This window comes from Eptatretus burgeri, chromosome 14 (assembly GCF_056783735.1).
Source record: "Eptatretus burgeri isolate ZD-2024b chromosome 14, Ebu_testis_v1, whole genome shotgun sequence".
Classification (NCBI taxonomy): Eukaryota; Metazoa; Chordata; class Myxini; order Myxiniformes; family Myxinidae; genus Eptatretus; species Eptatretus burgeri.
The window spans coordinates 74,327,869-74,352,409 of NC_140974.1; the positions used below are offsets into that span (position 1 = coordinate 74,327,869).

At 47.7% G+C, this 24,541-nt stretch overlaps 1 protein-coding gene across 7 annotated transcripts in view; it reads right to left on the reverse strand.

Annotated features, from left to right (window-relative positions):
• The window catches only part of LOC147013633 (uncharacterized), a 146,601-nt gene that overhangs the window by 39,195 nt on the left and 82,865 nt on the right, over positions 1-24,541 (reverse strand). For all 7 annotated transcript variants that reach the window (XR_015051394.1, XM_085855625.1, XM_085855626.1 and 4 more), the window contains 2 exons: positions 14,018-14,228; positions 13,616-13,749 (listed from right to left, as the gene is read on the reverse strand). Coding sequence is in view for 6 of the 7 variants with exons in the window: in XM_085855625.1 (XP_085711751.1) it covers positions 13,616-13,749; positions 14,018-14,228 (345 nt within the window). In the remaining variant the exon portion in view is untranslated. The remainder of the gene's footprint in view (positions 1-13,615; positions 13,750-14,017; positions 14,229-24,541) is intronic.

Genomic DNA, 24,541 nt, shown 5'->3' on the forward strand with positions numbered 1-24,541 from the left:
GTCCCGCGACGAGCGACTCCACTGCGACCTCGACCGCGTTCCCGGCCTCCCCTCTCCGCAGCTCCCCGACTCTGACACGAGCGCAGACCTCCACAAAGCTTCTTGGCTTCTCCAGCCTCTCCGGACCCCGACAGACACTCTCTCGACTGATTTCGCCGCCGCCACAACTCTCCAACTCTTTCCTCTTCTCAACTCTTTCCAACTCTTCCCAACTGCTTCCAACTGCCCTGATTGGCTCCGCGCTCGGCGCTTTATAGTGCGACAGGAGAAATCATATGCAGATTTTTGGATCAGGAACGGCTCGGGGGCGGAGCCACGCTCCCCATTGGACAGAGGAAAAGTGGGCGTGAATCATTCTTGATCCGCGAATCTGCATATAGCGATTATACTCCGACGCGCCTGGAGGCGGGGCCAAATCGCCCCACGCTCGCTGATAGGACGGAACAGAAGTGGGCGTGAATCATTCTTGATCCGATCTCTCGGAAAGGCTGGTGTTTTTGCACCCGCTGCTCGGTGCGCGCCCTGTACGAGTCCATGATCGGTGCCCACAAGCGGCGCGGGAATGGCGGTGATGCGATGGTTGCGAGAGCGAGATGTGACGGTAAAGGTCGTGGCTGTTGGCGTTGTTGTTGTTGTGAAGCGGCGTTGCGGTTGGTGGTTGTTGTGTGATGGCTGTTGAGACGTGGTTGGTGGTGGTTGTGGTGGTAGTAATGGCAGCTGGTCCAAAATAAAGATAGTAAAAGAAAAACGACTATCTAAAAGGGTCGCAGCCCGAATGAATGACATTTATTCCCTCGAAACAACGGGTTTGGGCTAACTACACATATACTTACAGAGATATCTCACCTACGGGACCTGAATGGTGGTTTGCGAATTTCGTCAACCACAACACTACCCCTCCCCTTTTTACAGACTCGTCCCGAGTCATCAAATTTTCGTGTGCCATCATGTGTAGTTTTCCCCTAGTACATTTTACCTACGGATCCCTGAGTGCGACATTCATGGTATTCGTGTCCCCAAAATAAATAACCTGAGGGCTGAGTAACTACCTAAACAAACTCACTCACACGGACGACTTAAATAAAATTGCCGGCGCTAGGACAGACATGCCGGGGGCGCACTCATATTTACAGTACATCTTAACCTTAACTTACAAATTTTACACTAAACCATGGCCCAGGATCAATGAACTCTGCAAAAAGAAAGCAGTTAGCAGGGAGCCAGGCTGCTCGCATGCAGTCTCTGACTCAAACAATGCAGGTGACAGGGAACGTGGCCGGCTGCTCACACGCAGTCCAAGGCCTTCCCTTTTGAACTGAACGCAGTGAACCACAACGGTGCATGGGCTGCACAAACGCAGTCTCCGTGCCAGCTCAAGTGGCACACGCAATGAACACAACGAATGGATGGATGAATGGATGGACGCAAACACGGTGCACGGGCCGCCACTGCAGGCCCGTGTTGTAGCTGCCAACAGGGCAGTTCTCGCAGCTTGCAAACTGTTGCTTTCTGATCCTGGCGCACATGGCAATGAACAGGGGGGGGCAAAGCAAAAATTGAACGGGGCTGGTGAACAGGGGCAGTGGGCATGGCATGGCAAAGGTGATCAGGCAAACACAGCCCGCAGAAGAAGGCCGCTGCAGGCAAACACAGCTGGCAGATGAACTGGCCGGCACAGGCCTTGCAGAAAACAGCTGCAGACGATCCGGCCGGCACAGGCCTTGCAGAAAACAGCTGCAGACGATCCGGCCGGTACAGGCCTTGCAGCACAGCAGCTGCAGCCGATCCAGCCGGCACAGGCCTTGCAGCAAAACAACAGCTGCCGATGAAGCTGGCCAGCCTTCGCCGTTCAGTGGAGGTTGGTGGAGGGAGTGCGGTGGTGCTGGCCACTCGGAAGGCGGGCTCGGACCTACTCTACGGTCTCCCTCCCAACCTATCGCCTTTGCCTGTCACTGTCTATACCCACTCCCTTAATTTGTCAAACCCCAATTTAGCCCCAACTTATTTTTTAATTTTTACTTCCCCACTATAAATCGTCCCCTAACCCCCTGTACTGTCCTTGTTCGGCTAACCTATCCTGAAACCTAGCCTACTCCCAACCCCTACGTTCCCTTCCTGGAGGAGAACAAGGGAGAGCTAGCGTCCTGTGCCGAGGCCCAACGAAGCCTCAGATTGGCCTTCCCAGACTTCAGCGATCTAACCCAAAGTGGGTCCAGCGGCCCACAACGAGAGCGAGGGGATGGATGGTGCGGAGGGGTACACTTCCTAATCTACCCTAACCATTAACCTGTTAAACTACCCCGGGGCTTTCAACAAGCGCCTCTCGCTTAAACTATTGGTTCTAACAACCCAGATTCCCATCGCCTGTGTTGGTGTCCTCACAATTTCGGGCCTCGCCCCCCAATTTTCTCTCCGTGCCCTCACACGGTCTCATGGCTGGGACGCGTGGCTCCCCTTGGCAGGCACGACCCTCTGCCGAATCTCCAGCAATGGCACCCCCGGGCACTACACTGCCTCCGAGCCTACCAGCTCCCTAACACCGGGGAGTGCCCCCCATGGCACCTCCCCTGAAACGCACACGTGGCAGGCTGGCTTCCCAGGCCCCTTTCCGAGGGTCACCCGTGCCCACAACACTGCCCACGCGGCCAATGGCGCCCCGGGCCCCCGCACCAAGCAGGCGCACCCGTGCCCACTACGCTATCCCGGCCCCCCATGGGCCCTTGGCCTACCACGGCCGACTAGCCTGGTGCCCGGGGTACCCACTCAGCGATACTCACCTTTCGCAGCCACGCTCCCAGCCCGTCAACAGGGCTCCTGCACCCCTCCAAATGGGTTTCGAGCCTACATTCGCACCAACAACAAAACGACCTCCATTTTTCAATTTAACTAACCCCCTAACTCACTCGACACTGACCCCGGGGTCCCTTGGGCGGGAGTCACTCCTCCCCCCAATCACTCATCGCACCATGCATTCCCCATTCGCTCCACTCACACAGACCCGCTGGCCTCACTCACTCACCAAGCACATGCTTCCACTTCACTCACCAACTCTTCAACAAACTCACCGCTGAACTCTGCCATCCTTCTATCTGCATCCCCTAACTAACTCGTGCTCCCACGTCGTCCCTTAAACTAGTAGCACGTTCCTTTTAACATTACGTAGCTAAACTACGTCCCCTCTACACACTCACTGTCAGTCACTGTTTCCAAATAATCTCATTCATCAATTTCCCAACCTAAATCTCGCTACAATCCCTCTAACTAATCCATTCCACGGGCCCCATGAGGACTTACCCCTGCCCCATGGAGCCGGTCTAGCTAAGCTAACCCTTCCCCCTAACTAGTTTCCATCCTGTGCCCTGGTAAGGGGGTCTTCCACCCCTTGCCCGGGAATCCTGTGCACCCGAAAGTGAGGCTTGCTTTTTTTTTTTTTTTTTTCCATGCGCAGCACCAGCGCGGCAACTCACAGCTCGCGCACTTTGCACCTGCCCGTGACGTCATGCAGCTGCACGTGTACCTCGTCCCTCCTTGGACGGTACCATCCGGCAGGGATACCCCTCCTGCCGGATTCCAACCCCACGTGCAGCCATGACGTCACCGTGCGCATAAAAAAAAAACACAAGCCCCACGTCTCGAGGGGTTCCCCACGCGAACACATGTGCTTTGCCCGTTGGAGCTTAACACACACGCCCGCGTGAAGAACCCATCCGGTCCAAATCCGTAATCCTGCCTAAACTTTGTCCGTCCGCGGGATCGGCAAATCCACCGCGTGCGTTTCCAGACCGGGACTTCACTCTCACAAGCGAGCACGTGGGGGCCTCGTGCGTTGCACAGCACGGACCTCGTGCTCGCTGCTGGGTGAACCCGGCACGGTGCGCAAAACATCGACAGCCGCTACTCGGCTTTCTTTCCTCTGTCGCAGTCTCCGTCGCCATTCAACACACGCACTCCCGCGTGTTACGACGCTAACACACCTCACCATTAAACTCACACCGGGAGACGCGGCTGCATGTTCACACATGCCGACCGACATCTCCCTTACACACAGCGACCTTGCACACGCTGTCTCTCTCACACTCGGCCGCTCACTCACGCATGCCATTTCCCTCACACTACCCATACCACTCACACGTGGTGCTCCATTCATACTGGCCGTTTCATCACGCATTCCACCTCCCTCGCACACGTGGCTCCACTCACTCGCGGCCTTTCACTCACTCGTGCCATTTCCCTCACACAAACCATACTACTCACACACGCGGGGGCACTTGCTCGCGGTCCCTCATCCACACACGGCGTGCTGGGAAGCACGATCTTCTGCACACTTACCACCACACCACTCACACACGGGGTCGCTTCCGCACACGGGGTCTTTGTCACACTCGGCCGCTCACTCACGCATGCCATTACCCTTGCACAAACCATACTACTCACACACGCGGAGGCACTCGCTCGCGGTGCCTCATCCACACACGGCGTGCTGGGAAGCACGCCCTTCTGCACATTTACCACCACACCACTCACACACGGGGTCGCTTCCACACACGGGGTCTTTGTCACCCACCCGGTCGCTCTCACACACGCCCTTGCACCCGCGCTATGCGTGCGTTGCAGCACGCATTTCGCCACACTTGTGAACACACACCTCGACACCACACACACCGGGACAACCACACTGGGGATTCGTGTCCCCACAAGGGTCTCCGGGGCCTCTATACCCCCCAAGCTCTCCGTGCACCTGTCCACAGCACTCCTCCCCTCAACCTCGCAAAGCACGACCGAACCCACCAGGTCGTGACTTGCCTCAAGGGGGCATACTCCCTCCCCTCGTTCCTGGAGGAGGCCATCCCGCTGCTCGCACTGGGTCTCCACCCAGTCCACCAGCTCACCCCCATTGTCCTCCACTACCTCCGTGTGTGTGTGCGTCACTTACCCCGTCTTCATCGTGTAGTCTTCCCTCTATCGTTCCCATCTCCCGTGTCTCTGTACATTTATTAGTTTCTGTTGTCCCCTTGTGTCTATTAGTCTCTGCTTCTTTCTGGCGTCTTTCCCTTATCTTTATGTAGGTCAACCTTGCTTTCTCCTTAAGTCGCTCCCGTCCTTCCCTGTTTTTCACTCCTTGCTCTTTCACGATCTCCGCGTACCTCATCCTTGCTTTCCGTCTTAATTGTTCTTTTCTCTCTCTCGCAATTCCTTTCACCTCGTCTCTTGTCTACCTCGTGCACGTCTCCGTCACCCTAATTAGTTTTTCCCTCTCGGTCACCGTCACGCTTCTCGCCCAACACGTCCCCCGAATTATTTTCTCCTTACCCGCCTCCAACGCGGGCCCGACAGCCGTCGCACTCCCACCCAGCTCGTTCGCTCCCACACATGGCGTCGCCATTTTGAGCTCCACTGTCATTGCCTTCACGCCCGCCTGCAGGCTTCGGCCGATTTGCTGCATCTCACCCCGCAGTTCTTTCATTTCTTCCTTCATTCCTTGCGCATTCGTTTCCATATTCGTTTTCATTTCGTTCATTTGCTTGTTCATGCCTTTTATTTCGTTTTTCATTTCATTTGTGTTTGTATCCATCCTCTCTGTCATTGCCGCCAGCATGGCGCATAGCTGGGCCATGTCGGGTGCGCTTGGGTGAGCCGATTCGGCAAGGATCGGGGGGTTTGGGCGGAGAGGGGGAGGGAGGTGTCATACACCGCGGCCGCCGCCGCACCTATTTCGGGCTCTGGGTTCAGTTGGGGGAGTTCGTGTTCCTGCACAACCAACATTTCCTGCACGGGGATTTCATCCTGGACCATGGATTCTACACATTCTAAATCCATTTCTAATACCCCCGGCTCCCGCTCGCATTGAGACGCCATCTTATTTCTCGTAAGAGGTTAATTTGAATCGCTCGTAATTTGGAGGGAATCGGGGGTCGCTCCTCTCACCCCTGGACCGATTCCCGTGAATTTAGCTGGAGACAGGAGAGCCCGTTTTCCCGCTCTCCGACACCAGTGCCGCGAGGAGGGGGATGGGTTTGTGTCCCACTCCTGACAACAATGTTGCGATTTTCGCGCCCGCCGGCATGCGAGCGGCCACGTAACTCGAATCGCGGCACGTCGCCCACCGGACGGACAATCCCGTCGTGACCCTCTCGGACTAACGCCGGGAACTAGTCATGGGTGGGCCTTTCGGCCTCACCATGATCGTGCCAATCGGCCCCCCGCGTGGGATAGGGTTGCTCGCCAAATTCGACCTACCTAAGTACCCACACGGAGGGTAGACCGGGCGATCGCACCTCGCCGCAGGTCGACTTCGGACACGGGCCACTTTAAGCGACCCGTTCCGTACTATCGGGATAACCGAGCGGTGTTATCGTCAACCTCGACGGTTCCGATTAATTATCGGGCGTATTTATCCCACGACCAACCCTTTACGTGAAGTAAGATGGAGATTCAATTAAAGAAAAGACGAAGCGAAACGGGAAAAACAGTTCAACATAAAGCACATTTATTCCGCGGCAAACGGAAAGCACACATATACAATTATGCACCAAAAGCAAATGTAAAAGTAACACGACAATTCTGCACAAAAAGCAATTGCAACAAAAGAAACACAATGCAGATCTACTACCGACTACGCGAGCACACGGCAACACTTACACAGTTTTACTTCACAGACGGCGCCGACAACACATATACTCCAAAGCAAAAGAAAAAGGGGCCACCCTCAATGATAAGGGGGCAGACGGGCCTGGGGCCGAGACCGCGTCGAGCCTACCCGTCTGGTGATGAGCCGCAAAATGGCGGTGGCGCCCCGACTCCGCGGGCCTCGCTGGCACTGCCTGGAATGGGGTGGGAACGGGGCCCCCTTCTCACACTATCTCAGCGCAGGGGAAACAGGGGGGGGGTTGTTGATGCTCGGGGGAAAGAGGATATCTGGCTGGCTTGGGTCCCGCGACGAGCGACTCCACTGCGACCTCGACCGCGTTCCCAGCCTCCCCTCTCCGCAGCTCCCCGACTCTGACACGAGCGCAGACCTCCACAAAGCTTCTTGGCTTCTCCAGCCTCTCCGGACCCCGACAGACACTCTCTCGACTGATTTCGCCGCGGCCACAACTCTCCAACTTAACTCTTTCCTCTTCTCAACTCTTTCCAACTCTTCCCAACTGCTTCCAACTACCCTGATTCGCTCCGCGCTCGGCGCTTTATAGTGAGACAGGAGAAATCATATGCAGATTTTTGGATCAGGAACGGCTTGGGGGCGGAGCCACACTCCCCATTGGACAGAGGAAAAGTGGGCGTGAATCATTCTTGATCCGCGAATCTGCATATAGCGATTATACTCCGACGCGCCTGGAGGCGGGGCCAAATCGCCCAACGCTCGCTGATAGGACGGAACAGAAGTGGGCGTGAATCATTCTTGATCCGATCTCTTGGAAAGGCTGGTGTTTTTGCACCCGCTGCTCGGTGCGCGCCCTGTACGAGTCCAGGATCGGTGCCCACAAGCGGCGCGGGAATGGCGGTGATGCGATGGTTGCGAGAGCGAGATGTGACGGTAAAGGTCGTGGCTGTTGGCGTTGTTGTTGTTGTGAAGCGGCGTTGCGGTTGGTGGTTGTTGTGTGATGGCTGTTGAGACGTGGTTGGTGGTGGTTGTGGTGGTAGTAATGGCAGCTGGTCCAAAATAAAGATAGTAAAAGAAAAACGGCTATCTAAAAGGGTCGCAGCCCGAATGAATGACATTTATTCCCTCGAAACAATGGGTTTGGGCTAACTACACATATACTTACAGAGATATCTCACCTACGGGACCTGAATGGTGGTTTGCGAATTTTGTCAACCACAACAATACATATATATATATATATATATATATATATATATATATATATATATATATATATATATATATATATATATATATATATATATGTACACCAAGTCGTACAACACCAGGGGGTTGACTCAGCTTGTCATTCTTCCGAGGTCAGCGAAATGAGTACCAGTTGTACTGGGCCCGGTGTATGCCCCGGTTAGAATAGCTGTACCATATCCCTGTGTGTCATAAGAGCCGACCAGGGTTGCGGCAGGAAGGGCATCCGGCGTAAAAACCTATGCCAAATCATTATGCGGACAACAAAACGAATTTCCATCCCGGATCGGTCGAGGTCCGGGTTACCAACGACCGCCACCGGTACCGGTGGTCAGCAGGGTACCAGTGGGAATTGTGCTACTGCTGGGCGAAGGAGGAGAAGGAGATGGGGAAGGCGAGTCCGGAGGCAGTGGGAGAGGGGGAAGAGTGGAGGTGAGAGTTGGAACTCTGAATGTTGGGACGATGACTGGCAAAGGGCGAGAGTTGGCTGTTATGATGGAGAGAAGAAAGGTGGACATACTGTGTGTACAAGAGACCAAGTGGATGGGGAGCAAGGCTCGGAGCATTGGAGGTGGCTTCAAACTGTTCTACCATGGTGTGGATGGGAGGAGAAATGGTGTCGGGTAATCCTGAAGGAAGATTATGTCAAGAGGGTATTGGAGGTAAGGAGAGTGTCTGACCGAGTGATGAGTGTGAAGTTGGAAATTGAAGGGGTGATGATGAATGTCATCAGTGCATATGCCCCGCATATGGGGTGTGAGATGGAGTATAAAGAATATTTCTGGAGTGAGTTGGATGAAGTGGTAGAGAGTGTATCCAAGGATGAAAGAGTGGTGATTGGAGCAGATTTCAATGGGCATGTTGGGGAAGGGAATAAAGAGGATGAGGAGGTGATGGGTAGGTACGGTCTCAACAAGAGAAATGTGGAAGGGCAAATGGTGGTAGAGTTTGCAAAAAGAATGGAAATGGCAGTGGTAAATACGTATTTCAAGAAGAAGGAGGAACACAGGGTGACATACAAGAGTGGAGGAAAGTGCACACAGGTGGATTACATCTTAAGCAGGAGATGCAACCTGAAAGAGATTAGAGACTGTAAGGTGGTGGCAGGGGAGAGTGTAGCTCGACAGCATTGATTGGTGGTCTGTAGGATGATTTTGGAGGTAAGGTTGAGGAAGAGAGTGAGGGCTGAACCAAGGACCAGATGGTGGAAGCTGAAGGAGGAAGACTGTTGCTTGGAATTTAGGGAGGAGGCGAGACAGGTGTTGGATGGTGGTAAAGATGGGTGGGATGATTGGGCAACTACAGCAGAAGTGGTGAGGGAGATAGCGCGGAAGGTACTGGGTGTGACATCTGGACAGAGGAAGGAAGATAAGGAGACTTGGTGGTGGAACAAGGAAGTACAAGAAAGTATAAGGAAGAAGGGGTTGGTGAAAAAGAAGTGGGATAGTCAGAGAGATGAAGAAAGTAGGCAGGAGTACAAGGAGTGGCGGCGAAAGGCAAAGAGAGAAGTGGCAAAGGCTAAGAAAAAGGCATATGACGAGCTGTATGAGAAGTTGGACACAAAAGAAGGGGAAAAGGATTTATACCGATTGGCAAGACAGAGGGACCGAGCTGGGAAGGATGTGATGCAGGTTAGGGTGATAAAGGACGCAAATGGGAATGTGCTGACAAGCGAGGAGAGTGTGTTGAGAAGGTGGATGGAGTACTTTGAGGAGCTGATGAATGAAGAAAATGAGAGAGAGAGAGAGAGAGAGAGAGAGAGAGAGAGAGAGAGAGAGAGAGAGAGAGAGAGAGAGAGAGAGAGAGAGAGAGTGTGAGAGAGTGAGAGAGAGAGAGAGAGAGAGAGAGAGAGAGGCAGAGAGAGAGGCAGAGAGAGAGAGAGAGAGAGAGAGATGCAGAGAGACGCAGAGAGACGCAGAGAGACGCAGAGAGACGCAGAGAGACGCAGAGAGAGAGAGAGAGAGAGAGAGAGAGAGAGAGAGAGAGAGAGAGAGAGAGAGAGAGAGAGAGAGAGAGAGAGAGAGAGATAGAGAGAGAGAGATAGAGAGTTGGAAGAAGTGGAGATAGTGAATCAGGAAGTGGGGTGGATCAGTAAGGATGAAGTGAGGACTGCTATGAAGAGGATGAAAAGTGGAAAGGCGGTTGGCCCAGATGATATACCAGTGGAGGCATGGAAGTGCATAGGAGAGATGGCAGTGGGGTTGTTAACCAAATTGTTTAATAAAATCTTGGAAAATGAGAGAATGCCGGAGGAGTGGAGATCAAGTGTACTGGTTCCGATTTTCAAGAGCAAGGGTGATGTACAGAGCTGTGGAAATTATAGAGGGATAAAGTTGTTAAGCCACACCATGAAGTTGTGGGAAAGAGTAGTGAAAGCTAGGTTGAGAGGAGAGGTGATGATTTGTGAGCAGCAATATGGGTTTATGCCAGGAAAGAGCACCACTGATGCAATGTTTGCTTTGAGAATGTTGATGGAGAAGTATAGGGAAGGCCAGAAGGAATTACATTGTGTAATTGTGGATCTCGAGAAAGCTTATGATAGGGTGCCAAGAGAGGAGTTGTGGCATTGTATGAGGAAGTCGGGAGTGGTGGAGAAGTATGTGAGGATCGTGCAGGATATGTATGAGGACAGTGTGACAGCGGTGAGGTGTGCGGTCGGAATGACGGACCGGTTTAAGGTTAAAGTGGGATTGCACCAAGGATCGACTCTGAGCCCTTTCCTGTTTGCAATGGTGATGGACATGTAGACGGACGAGATCAGACTGTAGTCTCCATGGACTATGATGTTCACGGATGACATCATGATCTGTAGAGAGAGAGTAGGGAGCAGGTTGAGTTAAGCCTCGAGAGGTGGAGGTACGCACTGGAGAGAAGGGGAATGATAGTCAGTAGGAGTAAGACAGAGTACATGTGCATAAATGAGAGGGAGGGTGGTGGTATGGTGTGGTTGCAAGGAGTTGAGGTGGGGAAGCTGGATGGGTTTAAATACTTGGGATCAACTGTCCAATGTAACGGAGAGTGTGGTAGAGAAGTGAAAAAGAGAGTGCAGGCAGGATGGAGTGGGTGGAGAAGAGTTGCAGGAGTGATTTGTGACAGAAGGGTAGCTGCAAGAGTGAAGATGGCGTGAGTACTTCGGTAAATTGGAAGACAAGTGGACCCTTCCTCACACCATCTAAATATTGGCGACCACGGTCCTTTAAGTGACCCGTTGACTCCGGAGTTATCCGGGGTGACGACCTTCGATTCCGGGTGTTCGGTGGGAGACGGCCCAACTGCTCCATCTAGCGGTCTTTCCTCGCCACTGACTCCAGGCCCACAACAATATATCTTGCATCAACGGTGCCTTGCTTTATGCTAATACGAACTATATCATCACATTATACGTATATATCTATCTATCTTCTATCTATTATATATTTGAGAAAGTTTGTGTGTAAAGACACGCATTTTGTAAAATATTAATTAAAGACACGGGATGATTGGTTACTTGATGATGACGATCTATAACTTACGTCTGGAATCGTTTTTTTTCAATTTTTTGTCCCGGCCCTCCATCTTTCTGGAGTTTTTGGGTCTGCACTCTGTTAATTAAATATGCATGATTATATGTTCGTCATTGTATGTCTAAAATTGGAGGAACTAACTTAAGCCGGGGAGTGATAACGGTTTGTTGTTTTTCCCCAACCATCTTTTTGGAGATCAGCTGTCTGGTCAGTTTGCCAAAAATTTGTTACAGGTTGGAGAGGGAAGATTTCCTTTTGACAGTAATGGCACTATGGACCCAGCTCCTATAAGCACAGTGGTCAAGACAGCAGACAAATTGATATCAACAGTGTTCCCCAACCTGCAACATCATTACCTAACACACAAGTGACGATGCGAGAGAGCAATACTTTGTGCCTAAAAATGTTACGGTCAACAGCATCAACTGGCAGCTGTTGCAGGCACTTCCAGGAAATAGTCATACAGACAAATCAATCGACACTGTTGTGGATCAGGAAGAATTCGTTCATTATCCTGCAGAATTTTTAAACTCCTTGGAACCTTCAGGTGTACCGCCACACAGACTTGAGCTAAAAAAACAAAAGGCTCCCCAATAATGCTGCTGCATAATTTGGATCAGCCACGACTATGCAATGGCACAAGACTGATGGTTAAGAAGCTTATGCCACATGTAATTGAGGCTGCTATTCTCACTGGGTGCGCCAAAGGATGCAATTATACCCAGAATTCCACTCATACCAACAGATGTGCCCTTCCGATTGAGGAGACTTCAGTTTCCAGTACGTCTACGTTTTGCCATGTCCATCAAACATCCCAAGGGTAAACATTGACAGTTGCTGGACTACATCTTGAGGAATCCTGCTTTGCTCATGGACAATTGTATGTAGGATGCTTAAGAGTTGGAAGCCCCAACAATCTATTTATGCCCCTACTGGAAAAACGAAAAACATTGTGTATCCTGAGGTGCTGACATGATAGTGTTCAGAATTCCCAAGGCTATGCTGGGTACAGATCTAATATCATCTCAGCTGGGGCTCCGCAACTCTAATCCAAGTGAGTTCAAATTATATATATATATATATATATATATATATATATATATATATATATATATATATCAATCATGTTTCATGGAATTTAATATCATTTGTTTATCGCTGCAGGTATTGCTCCTGGCTAGTTCCAATATTTGGATGTGTGGGTTTCCTCTGGGCACACCAGTTTCCACACGTTTTAACAATGATTTCATTTCCATGGGTCGTTTACCTCCCGACACTCCGGTTTCCACTCATTTTTGAATTAAAGAATTTCAAGAAGAAAAGATAAAATATTATGTTCCAAAATAGTTTCAAATGAAATAAAACTGTTTCCTGTTTTTACTTTCACTTAATCCTGTGTTATTATTTAATATCCATGAATTAGCTAAATGTCATTTACACAATTAAATTAGAAGGAAATATACTATTCTACTTGAGCGCGTATCTGTAGCACAGTGCATTACACACCGGACTGCTATAAACGTAGTGGAAAACAGTTTCTTTTCTTACATTAAAGAAAACTTTTCATCAGAAATCCAATAGTGTTCCATTAAACCGAATATGCCTTCATTAAGAACAATTCTGGGCCATTTATAGTTATTTTTCAGCCTGGGCAACGCTGGGTATTGTGCTCGTGTGTGTGCGAGTGTGTGTGTGCATATATATATATATATATATATACAGTATATATGGATGTAACGACAGTGATCAATCCAAATCTTAGCCAAATGGTGTTGAAGTACGGAAGATGAATTACATTTAAATAAGCATAACGTTTTGAAAGGAACGCGCAATGTTGTAGATGTTTTTGTAATAAATATAATCACCAGAGTTCAAGGAAAGTTTTTGAAAAAGAAGAAGAAGGAGCAATTTCTGGGAGACTGGAGGATGAGAGGAGATTGGCACCATACTCTGCACAGAGTGTTGGTGCTGCCTAAACAGTCTTCTTGGCTATTGGGCACAATCCTAGACGGGTCGCCACTCCAACACAGGATATCAGCATGCTGGCACTCATTTTGCCGACCTCGGAAGGATGACAGGTCAAGTTAACCCCACCTGGTATTAATTCAACAGCTGAGTGGGATTTGAACTCAGAACCCTTGGTTCCAAAGCCCACCACCCTAACCATTAAGCCAACACCAGGCATGGGAGACTTATATTTCATTCAAAACATCTATGCATCACCTCAGAGAACAATGAGCAGGTTACTACAAGTACAACTGACCGCTAGAGGTGCACGCTCGGCTGTGACCATTGCAGAAACAGGGCTGGCAGCTTGCAAGTGGGCCCAAGGTTCCATTGGGGCAAGATCTGCATGTCGAGTCCAATACTCGACCACTGCACTTGCACCTGCCCTCACTGACAATAAAAATACGGATTCACGTCATGCTTCGTCCACGAGTACCAATTTATATAGCGGAGGTTCATGGAGACACAGGAAACAGATAATACTGTCGTTTTACTTTAAACAACATTGGGATGATAAATCTATGTCGTTAACTGTGTTGGTAATCATTTCGGTTAATCAAGTTGAAAGCATCGGTGGGTGTGTAAATACAGTTTGATAATGATGATTAATCAGTTATATAATGGACACACACACACACACACACACCTGGAAACGCACCTGTCACATTGTGGTCTCACTACCTCCGAGGGATCACCGTTACTATGTGTGCACCCTTCTGAGGACCAGAACATCCCGTGTGGACAGGCCCGAACCTTGGGCAGCAGGGCGGCCCGATCCTTGGGTAGCAGGGCGGCCCGATCCTTGGGCAGCAGGGCGGCCCAAACCTTGGGCAGCAGCGTGGCCCGATCCTTGGGCAGCAGAGTGGCCCCTGTAATTAGGGCACAACAGGATGGCATGATGAGGAGCGAGACGGAACAATTGCCTGAATCCGTTGACCGTCTTTGGATCTCAGAGTTTCTTTGCTTACATCATCCCTTTAAATAAACAGCGATGCAAATTGTGGATTTATGCTTCCGTACTCTTTCACATTAATAGGGAACCTTCAAACCTTGACACATTGTATTTTAGTTGAATAATTATGAAAACATTTTGAAGACAAAACACCATCACTAATATCACACATAATTGGGTGAATTGGGGGAAACGGTTTATTGTGGAGGTAAATGTGCACGTGACTCACGATAGTGGAACAAAATCTCTTTTTGGAAATGAGTTGTGCTCGTTCTAAGGTGTCTATCCTGGGTTAGAATCCCGACCCAGCTATCTACTGTCATGTCGGTGTTTCACAGGCAGGGTGATTCATCCACGTGTGTGTCGTCTCCATAAACTGGGCGTCCCGTGTGCCAGGATTAGTCTGTGGCCATTAAACATGTCACGGTGTCCTTCGCAAAGAGTTGGCGAGTTATCACCAGCACGCTGAACGAATTATAAATACCCACCCTCACCTTTTTTTTTTTTTTTGTATACCTTGGTCGAGGCTCGTATGAGAGCTAACACACAACTCACAACAAGGAGGCATGAGACAAGAGGGGCGGGAGTGGAAGGGACAAAACAGTGGGGAACAGACACATTAGGTGAACTGTGGAAGGGAGAGGGATGGGGATGGGACGGGGAACATGGCGAAGAGAAGATGGACATTTCAGGGACTTTCAGGAAGGAAAGCAGGAGAAATGAAGGAAGTGGGCTTGGGTGGATTATCGGGGGTAGAAAAGATCGAGGATTTGGATGGGGGAAGATAAGAGGTGGTGGTGAACAGCTGTTTTGAAAGCCTGGAGGGAAGAATGGGAAAGAATAGAGTGAGGAAGTTTATTCCAAAGGCGGGAAAAAAGAGGGATGAAAGAGTGAAGATGAGCAGTGATTCGTGATTTTGGTAGTTTTACCAGAAGGGGGTTGTTGGCGGACCTTGAGCGCCCTGTGGAAATGTGGTGGGGACAAATCGCAGAGAGAGCAGGGGGGGCAAGGCTGGAGAGGAGTCGGTAGAAGACAGAAAGACCACCGACCAACCTGCGGTGATTGAGTGAGAGGCCCAAAGACTCAGCTTCATTGCGGGAGATGCCGATGATCTTAAATGCCCTGGTTTCGACAGCGTGAAGCCGAGAAAGGTGGGAGGCAGGAGCACCAGCCCAGAGGGGAGAGCAGTACTCCATCAGGCTACGGAAAAAAGCTTTGTAAGTGGTCAGGAGCTCAAGAGGGCCGAGGAAGGACTTAGCACGACGGAGGATTCCCAGTCGGCGACTGGCTTTTGAGGCGAGGTTGGAAATGTGACTTTCCCAGGAAAGGTCATGGCAGATAGTGAGACCTAGAAGCTTGAAAGAAAAGACTTCTTCCAGAGGATTGTTGAGAAAGTGGATGGGGGGGTTTTGTAAACAGTCCTTTCGAAGAGACATAGTGAGAGTGTGAGATTTGTCTGGATTGAAAGACATGTTCCACGTGTTGGACCAGTTTGTGATTTTATCCAGATCTGCAGTGAGCGAAGAAGCTGCTGCTTGCCGGTCTGAGGGATGACAGATGGTACGGCAGAGGGTGGAGTCGTCGGCAAAGAGAAATAGAGGATTTTCCAGAGAGTCCGAGAGATCATTGATGAAAACCAGAAAAAAGAACAGGGCCCAGAACGCTACCTTGAGGAACTCCAGCCTGCACAGTTTTGGAGAATTTAGAGAGCTTTTTGTTACTCCCAGAATTGATTGAATTGAAAATTTACCTTAGTCCAACATCAGGCTTTGCCAGCTGGTTTGTGAAAGACTTGGGCCAAGGTTCCCCTGGCCAACTCCATGAGAACGTGGGAATAATTTCAGCCGTTAAAGAAGAAGAAGATAACGTGAAAAGCTAAGCGTATGTAAGTGGTTACTACTCTGTTTCAAAAATGTCAAAAAATGAAGTTTGTTCCATTGCCTTCTCACTACATTTTCCTGAAAGTTTAAGTCTAACTGAGTTCAGAACAAAAACCGTACAGCTTAATTACATATACATATATATATATATATATATATATATATATATATATATATATATATATATATATATATATATATATATATATATATATATATATATATATATATATATATACACACCGAAATATGATACTTTGAAGAAGGGGTACCTATTCTGATGGTTTTGCGAGTTTTCAATGAAATTACCTAATTTTTCTTTTTTGGCAAAATAAATGAAGGTCGTAGTATGTAACTTCTTCTAGCAACTAATCTAATAATCAAAATACCAATTTCTGGGATTATTAAGAAATAAAACATACCTATTTTTTTATTACTGCTCTATTCAGTGACTGTCAGATGCTGAAAAGCACGAAAAGAGAGATTTATCGAACAAATTCTTGGACGTAAATTTTCAATTCAATCAATTCTGGGAGTAACAAAAAGCTCTCTAAATTCTCCAAAACTGTTTTAACTGCCTTCTAAATTAATAAAAAAAAAATTAAATACCTGGAAAAATATTTTAAAATTTTTTGTAAGAAAATTAATTTTTTAATCAAATTCAAAAAAGTGTGACGTGCAGTCAGACAAAAATGCAAAATTACTCCAAACCAAAGCCATGCATGTTTTCAATATTTTTTTAAATACTATTATATCTATATCACTGTGCCCCATTTGTGCCCCATTTTCACTAAAATACATTTTAGTGAAAATAATCTGATGTACAGAAGAATAAAAGCATTTTTTTAAAAAAACGTGACGTGCAGTCGGACATTTGGGTTGGAAAGTTCGGTCAAGCCGCTGTAATTAAGTATCCACCCGGATCATCTCAATTTTTTTTACATTGATTAAATTATTGGTAATAAGTTGAATAATATAAGACACGTAAATATGAGTTATTGATAAACTAGTCATTTTGTTAAGGGATTTCATAGTCCCAGGCTCTAAAAGGGCAAGAAAACAAGAAAAAATAAAAATATGCCAGAATGTGCATATATCATGCGAATCCACCACTGACCGACACAAATGCTGATTTTCTCAGACGGTGGGTGACAACTTTTTGATTAGATGAGAAATTTCATTTAGAATGTTTTATATGTTGTATTTTTGCATGGTCTAATTACTCTAATATATGTCATATTTTAAGGTGAAACAAGAAAAAAGGCCAATACTGGGCATGTATATTCAATAAAAATCCTGTAGATTCAGTAATATACATCATAGCCCCATAAAGCTATATATTTTAAGGTCCTATGGAACACTGTCTGTGCAATGAACCAAATTTCATGACCAGTAGTAGTCTTTGTGACTTCCAAAAATGCCACTCAAGTCAGGGTATGCCCTAAAATAGCGGTGGTAACCACTTACAGGCACTTAGCCGAAAACCGAAGTTGGAAGAACTCATTCCCACTTTGTAAAACATTCCTATGTACACCCAGAGCACAGGTAACCAGCAAGTTGGAACACACTTGGGTGAGTGGTTTAGGGATGTATAAAGTACAGATCATGTTTGTACATTGTCCACGTAGTTTTCCCTTCGATAAGGTTTCCATACAGAGATGTCAGTCTGTCCGTGTTTCCGTCAGAATCTCGCGAGATTGTGGATTAAATGTTGTTTTGTCCTTTATGTCATTTAATCTCCTTATGTTATGTATATTTATACATCACAAAGAAGATAATTAATTTTCAATCATAATGAAACAAGATATCATTTATTAATCAGCGTACTCACAATCACTTGAGAGTGACAATGGAGTTCCAGCGGGACGGGACAAATCTCACGAGGACGACATTGTGAATGGGGACCTGTCATGTAGTTATGTATGAGATCAACCAGAAGTGTGGTCATCGTGAGGTGGGGACATGACGACATGAGGAGGCTGGGCTCATGAATGGTTCTGAGGTCTCTGTGTGTGCAGCACAATAAAAGTTTGATGGTGCATTCAAACTGCTTTCCCAGCCCGATACATTAAATGGCGACGAGGATGGGATTCTGGTGAGCGCATGGAAAGTAAGCTGAGCTATTGCAGTTAGCTGTTGGCCTACCAACTCGATATTTCCCTGCATACGCTGCTCGATCACCATGTCCCTCGGCCGTATTGACGAGTTCAACCCGCGTGAAGCAAGCTGGGAGGCAGACATTGAGCATCTACAGTATTACTACCAGGCTAACGGCATAGAGGATGATGCCAGGAAGAAAGCGATCCTAATGTCGGTATGCTGCAGTGAGACGTTTACGATTCTGAAGAATCTCACCATGCCCAGGGCCACGATGGATTTAACACACGTCTAGCTTGTGGCAACTATGAAGGCACACTGCGAACCCACACCCTCAGTCATTGTGAGTCGATTCGATTTTTACATGTATCGCCAAACCTCGAAAGTCCATTTCGGCATTCATAGCTCACCTGAAACACCTTGCCCAGCACTTCCAGTTTGGTACTACATTCGACGACATTCTCAGGAACTTGCTCGTAGTGGGAGTGGAACAAAATCGAATTCGCCAGTGCCTACTTGCTGAACTGACTCTGACATTTTCCAGTGCTAAGGACATCGCTATCGCAATGGAGTGTGCAGACAAAAATGCTGCAGATATTGCTCGCTCCATTGCTTACCAGCATGGAGCTGACCTGTCATCTGTCAATCGTGTAGAACAACATCCAACCAGAAAATCCGATGCCAAAACGCCTGGAAACTTCTTGGTGGCTGGTGCAGGTAAATGCTGTTTCCTCTGCAACGGTGAGCATTCTCCCACTACGTGCCGTTTCAAGAATTCCGCCTTCAACTACTGCCACAAGGTGGGTCATATCGCCTCTGCGTGCTTGTCTCGAAAATGGAGGGCAATGAGAGACGAATGCAAAACCCACCTCCTTGACTCAGAGCATAACCAGGAAGACATGACTGATGGAGACAGCCCTAACAGCTACAGTGTTCAGTTGTATGACCTTTTCCACACAAAGTCTGGCAGACAGTCTACTCCTATACTGGTTATCGTAGATATAGACGGACGGACCGTGGAAATGGAGGTAGGCACGGGTGTTGCCGTCTCACTCATGAGTGAAACAGCTTTCCGTAACCTGTGGGGGAATTATGAACAACCCAGCTTCCGTTGGTCCCCGCTCCGACTCACTACATATACCGGTGATTCAATACAAGCCCGTGGGTCGTGTGATGTCACAGTAACCTACGGCAACACTCACCAATTACAACTCTTGATCGTCCCCGGGGATGGATCCACACTTCTCGGACGAAACTGGCTCGATGTTGTCAAACTCAGTTGGGAACACATCCATCGACTGCAGGCTTCCAAGCCCCCAACCGTACTACAGCACCTTCTCGCGAGATACCCGGATGTCTTCAAGGATGAACTCGGGAGATTGAAGGGTTTCACTGCCAAGCTCAATGTTGAGAAAGATGTGAAGCCAATTTTCTGCAAAGCACACCCAGTTCCTCTTGCCTTGCAAGAGAAGGTTGATGCAGAATTAGCCAGACTAGAAAAGTTAGGTATCATTGAGTCAGTTCAGCACTCAAATTGGGCTGCTCCAGTTGTTCCTGTTGTGAAGTCAGACAAATCGATACGACTTTGTGGGGATTTCAAAATGTCGATCAACAAATCAACAAATCAACATCGATGACTTGTATGCAAAACTGAGCGGAGGACAGTCCTTCACCAAGCTTGACATGAGATCAGCCTACCTACAAGTCGTTCTAGATGAGGATTCCAAAGGATATCTCACCATCAACATGCATCGGGGGCTCTACAGATACAACCGCCTGAGTTTTGGTGTGAAATCGGCACCAAGAATCTACCAATGTTGAATGGATAGCCTGTTCGCTGCTGAACCACACGTTGTTTACCAAGATGATATCCTAGTCAATGGCTGCTCAGAGCTTCATCATTGGGACAACCTCAAACGTGTACTACGTATTATCTCCGACTCTGGACTTCGCCTGCGAAGAGACAAGTGTGAGTTCATGGTTCCTTCTGTGACCTATTTGGCCATCGTATCGATGCCGAAGGCTTACATCCCACTGAAGAGAAGATCAGAGCAATCAAAGACACCCCGGCTCTGACCAACATTTCTGAACTCAAGGCTTACATTGGCATGCTGCAGTCAGCAGGTATATCCCAAACATTGCTACCATGCTTTGCCCACTGTATTGCCTGTTAAAAAAGGTGTCAGCTGGAAATGGGACATTCCAGAGCCATCAGCCTTCCAGAATTCAAAAAACATGCTGCAGTCTTCGAATGTACTAGTTCACTTTGACCCAGACAAAGACATGGTCCTGTCGTGTGACGTGAGTCAGTACGGGGTTGGTGCTGTTTTGTCACACATCATGCCAGATCGCACAGAGAGACCAATCACATTTGCACCTTGTACACTGTACCCAACTGAGAAGAACTACAATCAGCTAGACAAGAAGGACTTGGCATTATATTCGGAGTTAAGAAAATTCACCAGTTCGTCTTTGGTCGACATTTTACGATTTACACGGACCACAAACCACTGATTAGTTTGTTTGGTCCAACAAAAGCTACCTCAAAGGTCTTACCGCCTCGGAGAATACGTTGGTCACTTTCACGCTCAGCTTATGATTACGACATTACGTACAGACCTGGCTCCACAATTTCAAATTCAGATGCCATGAGTCACCTGCTGTACTTCTGGACACGGTGTTTAAACCCCCTGCACCTGGCAGTGTGATATTTCTGATGGAATTTTTGAATGACAACCCAATCGATGCCAACCAGATACGGACCTACACCAGGCGTGATCCACTTCTTTCCAAGGTCATTCATGCTACTGGGCAAGGGTGGGGCCTTCGACACGATGCTGACCCTGAATTATATTCATACAAGGCCAGGCAGAATGAACTAAGTGTCGAGAATGGCTGCTTGCTGTGGGGATGCCGAGTGGTCATTCCCCCAAACTTGCGCACAAAGATTTTGGATCAGCTTCACGATTGTCATTCAGGCATTGTAAGAATGAAATCGCTGGCACGGAACTATGTCTGGTGGCCTCACCTTGACTCTGACATAGAACAGCGTGTGAAACATTGTTATCCAGACCATGCCAAAGCAGTCGAAACGCCCCTGCAAAGGCGCCACTGCATCTCTGGGAATGGCCCACTGAACCATGGCAGAGGATTCATCTTGACTATGCTGGACCCATCGAAGGCCGTATGGTCCTTATTGTTACGGATGCTCACACAAAATGAATTGCTGCCTTTGTAACACATACAGCAATCTCACATCCTATGATAGAGAGGCTGCGCCAGTGCCTTACCACTCATGGTTTGCCACGCATGATAGTTACTGACAGTGGAACCTGTTTCTCAAGCTCTGAATTCACCCACCTGAACGGTATAATTCACAAGTTTGTGAGCCCACACCATCAAGCTTCAAATGGACTCTCCAAAAGCTCTGAGTTTCGTCAATTCTGGTCTAAATAAGATACACGGCGGAAGTCTTGAGACCAGACTATCACGTTTGCTTTTCACTCACCGCATCACTCCCCACATGACAACGGGGGTGACGTGACACCAGCTGAGCTGCTGATGAAACGACGTTTGAGTACACGACTGGATTGTTGAAGACAAGACGTGGCGTAGGTCATGCATCAAAATCAATGGAACCAAAGAATTCATCATGACAAACATGCAGTACAGCGCTCTATAAACATCAAGGACCTGGTGTTTGTGAAAAACTTTGGTCACGGAAAGGCTTGGCTACCAGGGAGGGTTCACAAAAACGAGGGACCGTTGTCCTACAAGATCAAACTCGAGGACAATCGAGTCCTCTGGAGACACCTTGATCATGTCCGGTATCTGTCTTGTGATCCTGTCATCTTCACAAATGATGTCTTGCCACTCCCTGAACCTGTGAAGAGTGACGTTGGTGCTGCAGATGCTACTGCACCACTCCCTGAGGCTGACCCCAATAACGCTGCTGCAGCACCACCAGTGAGGCCGTTTGTTGGCTTTGTACCCTGACGATCATCAAGAGTTCCAAAGGCACCTATCCGCCTCGATTTGTATCCGTTACTCATCTATTCATGATCTTTGTATTATTTACTAGTGTCTTCATTTCTCTTGTGTTCATCTTTAATGCATTTTCACACTTAATGGGAGGGGGGAGATGTCATGTATTCATGTATGAGATCAACCGGAAGTGCAGTCATCGTGAGGTGGGAACATGGCAGCATGAGGAGGCTGGGCTCATGAATGGTTCTGAGGTTTCTGTGTGTGGAGCACAATAAAAGATTGATGGTGCATTCAAACTGCTTTCCCTGCTTGAAACATTACAGGACCTGAAGCTGTTTGTTCTCAAGAGATGTCTCACTGCTCCTCATATGGTGAAAGGTGAAGGTGGGAAGTAGGTTATAAAGAGGTGAAGGTGGGAAGAAAGTTATGAGGAGGTGAAGTTGGGAAAGTGGGAAGAAAGTTATGAGGAGGTGAAGATGTGAAGCAGGTTATGAGGAGGTGAAGGTGGGAAGCAGGTTATGAGGAGGTGAAGGTGGGAAGCAGGTTATGAGGAGGTGAAGGTGGGAAGCAGGTTATGAAGAGGTGAAGGTGGGAAGCAAGTTATGAGGAGGTGAAGTTGGGAAGCAAGTTATGAGGAGGTGAAGTTGGGAAAGTGGGAAGAAAGTTATGAGGTGATGATGTGAAGCAGGTTATGAGGAGGTGAAGGTGGGAAGCAGGTTATGAGGAGGTGTAGTTGGTAATGGCATCATTTTAATGTGGAAAGGGAGGGAAAACACTGAAACCGTTTACTATTCCACCGTTTTAATGAGTTAACAAACCTGGTTGGTGTTGGATTAACGGTTAAGGTGGTTGGCTTAAGATCTTAGGGTCTTGAGTTTAAGCAACTGTCGGCCCGTTATATAACACCAGGTGGGTTGAGTCAGCCTGTAATCCTTTTGAGGTCAATAAAATGAGTACCAGCTTATTGGTAACAGGGGCACCGCATCAGTGGCTCAGCCATGCTTCCAGAATCATCAGAATAATGATGCAACCGGCAGCCACAGGCTGTCTACAAAATAATAATAGTGAGTTAATGAAGAAGTAATATGTAACTAGAACAGCCACCCGGTAGAGCGTGTAACTCCGCCAGGATGATTAGTTTACGTTTTGTATCCCACTGAAAGGCCTGATCTGGATCCGCACCTCCAAAATCGAACCGGCTTGTTCGGGTCACCAAATAAACTCACCCACCAGGTGTTGTCCGAATCCGTCCAGAACTTCTTCATGTATCGTTCTATAGATCGTTTTTGTCTCCATCACTCAATGGTGAAGAATCACTTTAAAAATCCTCGGATCCGGATCCGGATCTTCACCAAAATCGAATCAATTCGTCCTTGTCACATGCCCAACCTGTCCATTAAATTTAGTCCGAATCCGTCCACAACCTTCTGAGATATTTTGTTCACAAACAAAAACAAGCTCAAACTAGAGGGGAGCACTCGGTAGAGTGCAAAACCTCCGCCGCCAATACTGCTGGGTCACTTAAGTGAACCTGATATCCTATTCATTGTAGGTCAAAACGGATCAGACTCTACTGAACCACGATTGAATAAACTAAACTTGATCGACACGCATGTAGAAATGCCCAAAAAATAAAATCAAAAAAATTTTTTTAAAAAAGGTGCAAAATTTGTTTTTTTTCCTCGAACAAATTTTTTTTGGGGGGGAGGGGGGTTGGAAATCACTTAAAACATGTAGAAATGCAAAAAAAAAAATCAAATAGTTTTCAAATAAAATCGAAATTTTTTTGAAAAAAGTTGCAAGATTTTTTTTTTTTTCTCTAACAAATTTTTTTTTTGGGTTGGAAATCACTTAAAACATGTCGAAATGCAAAAACAAAAATTCAAATATTTTTTCAAAATGGCCGCCATAGCGGCCATATTGGACTTTGGACCAAGTCAAAAATCTAATGGCATGATCCTTGGACCATGCCTACCCCCCCCCCCCCACCAAGTTTCGTTGAAATCCGTCCAGGAGTTTTTCCGTAATACTGTTCACAAACAAACAAACAAACAAGCAGTTATAGACCGGTACTTACGAAATCGTCAACTTGACCTCTGACCTTGTCTAATAAAAGCTGTTTCTAGAGAAGGTAGCGACGCAAACCAAGGGTTTCTACGATGATTCTGTACCAAACCATCAAAAATCGTAACGTCGACCGAAGCAAAAATCTCCATTTCTCCACGCAATTATAAAATATTATTTTATCAAAGTCACAAAACCGTAA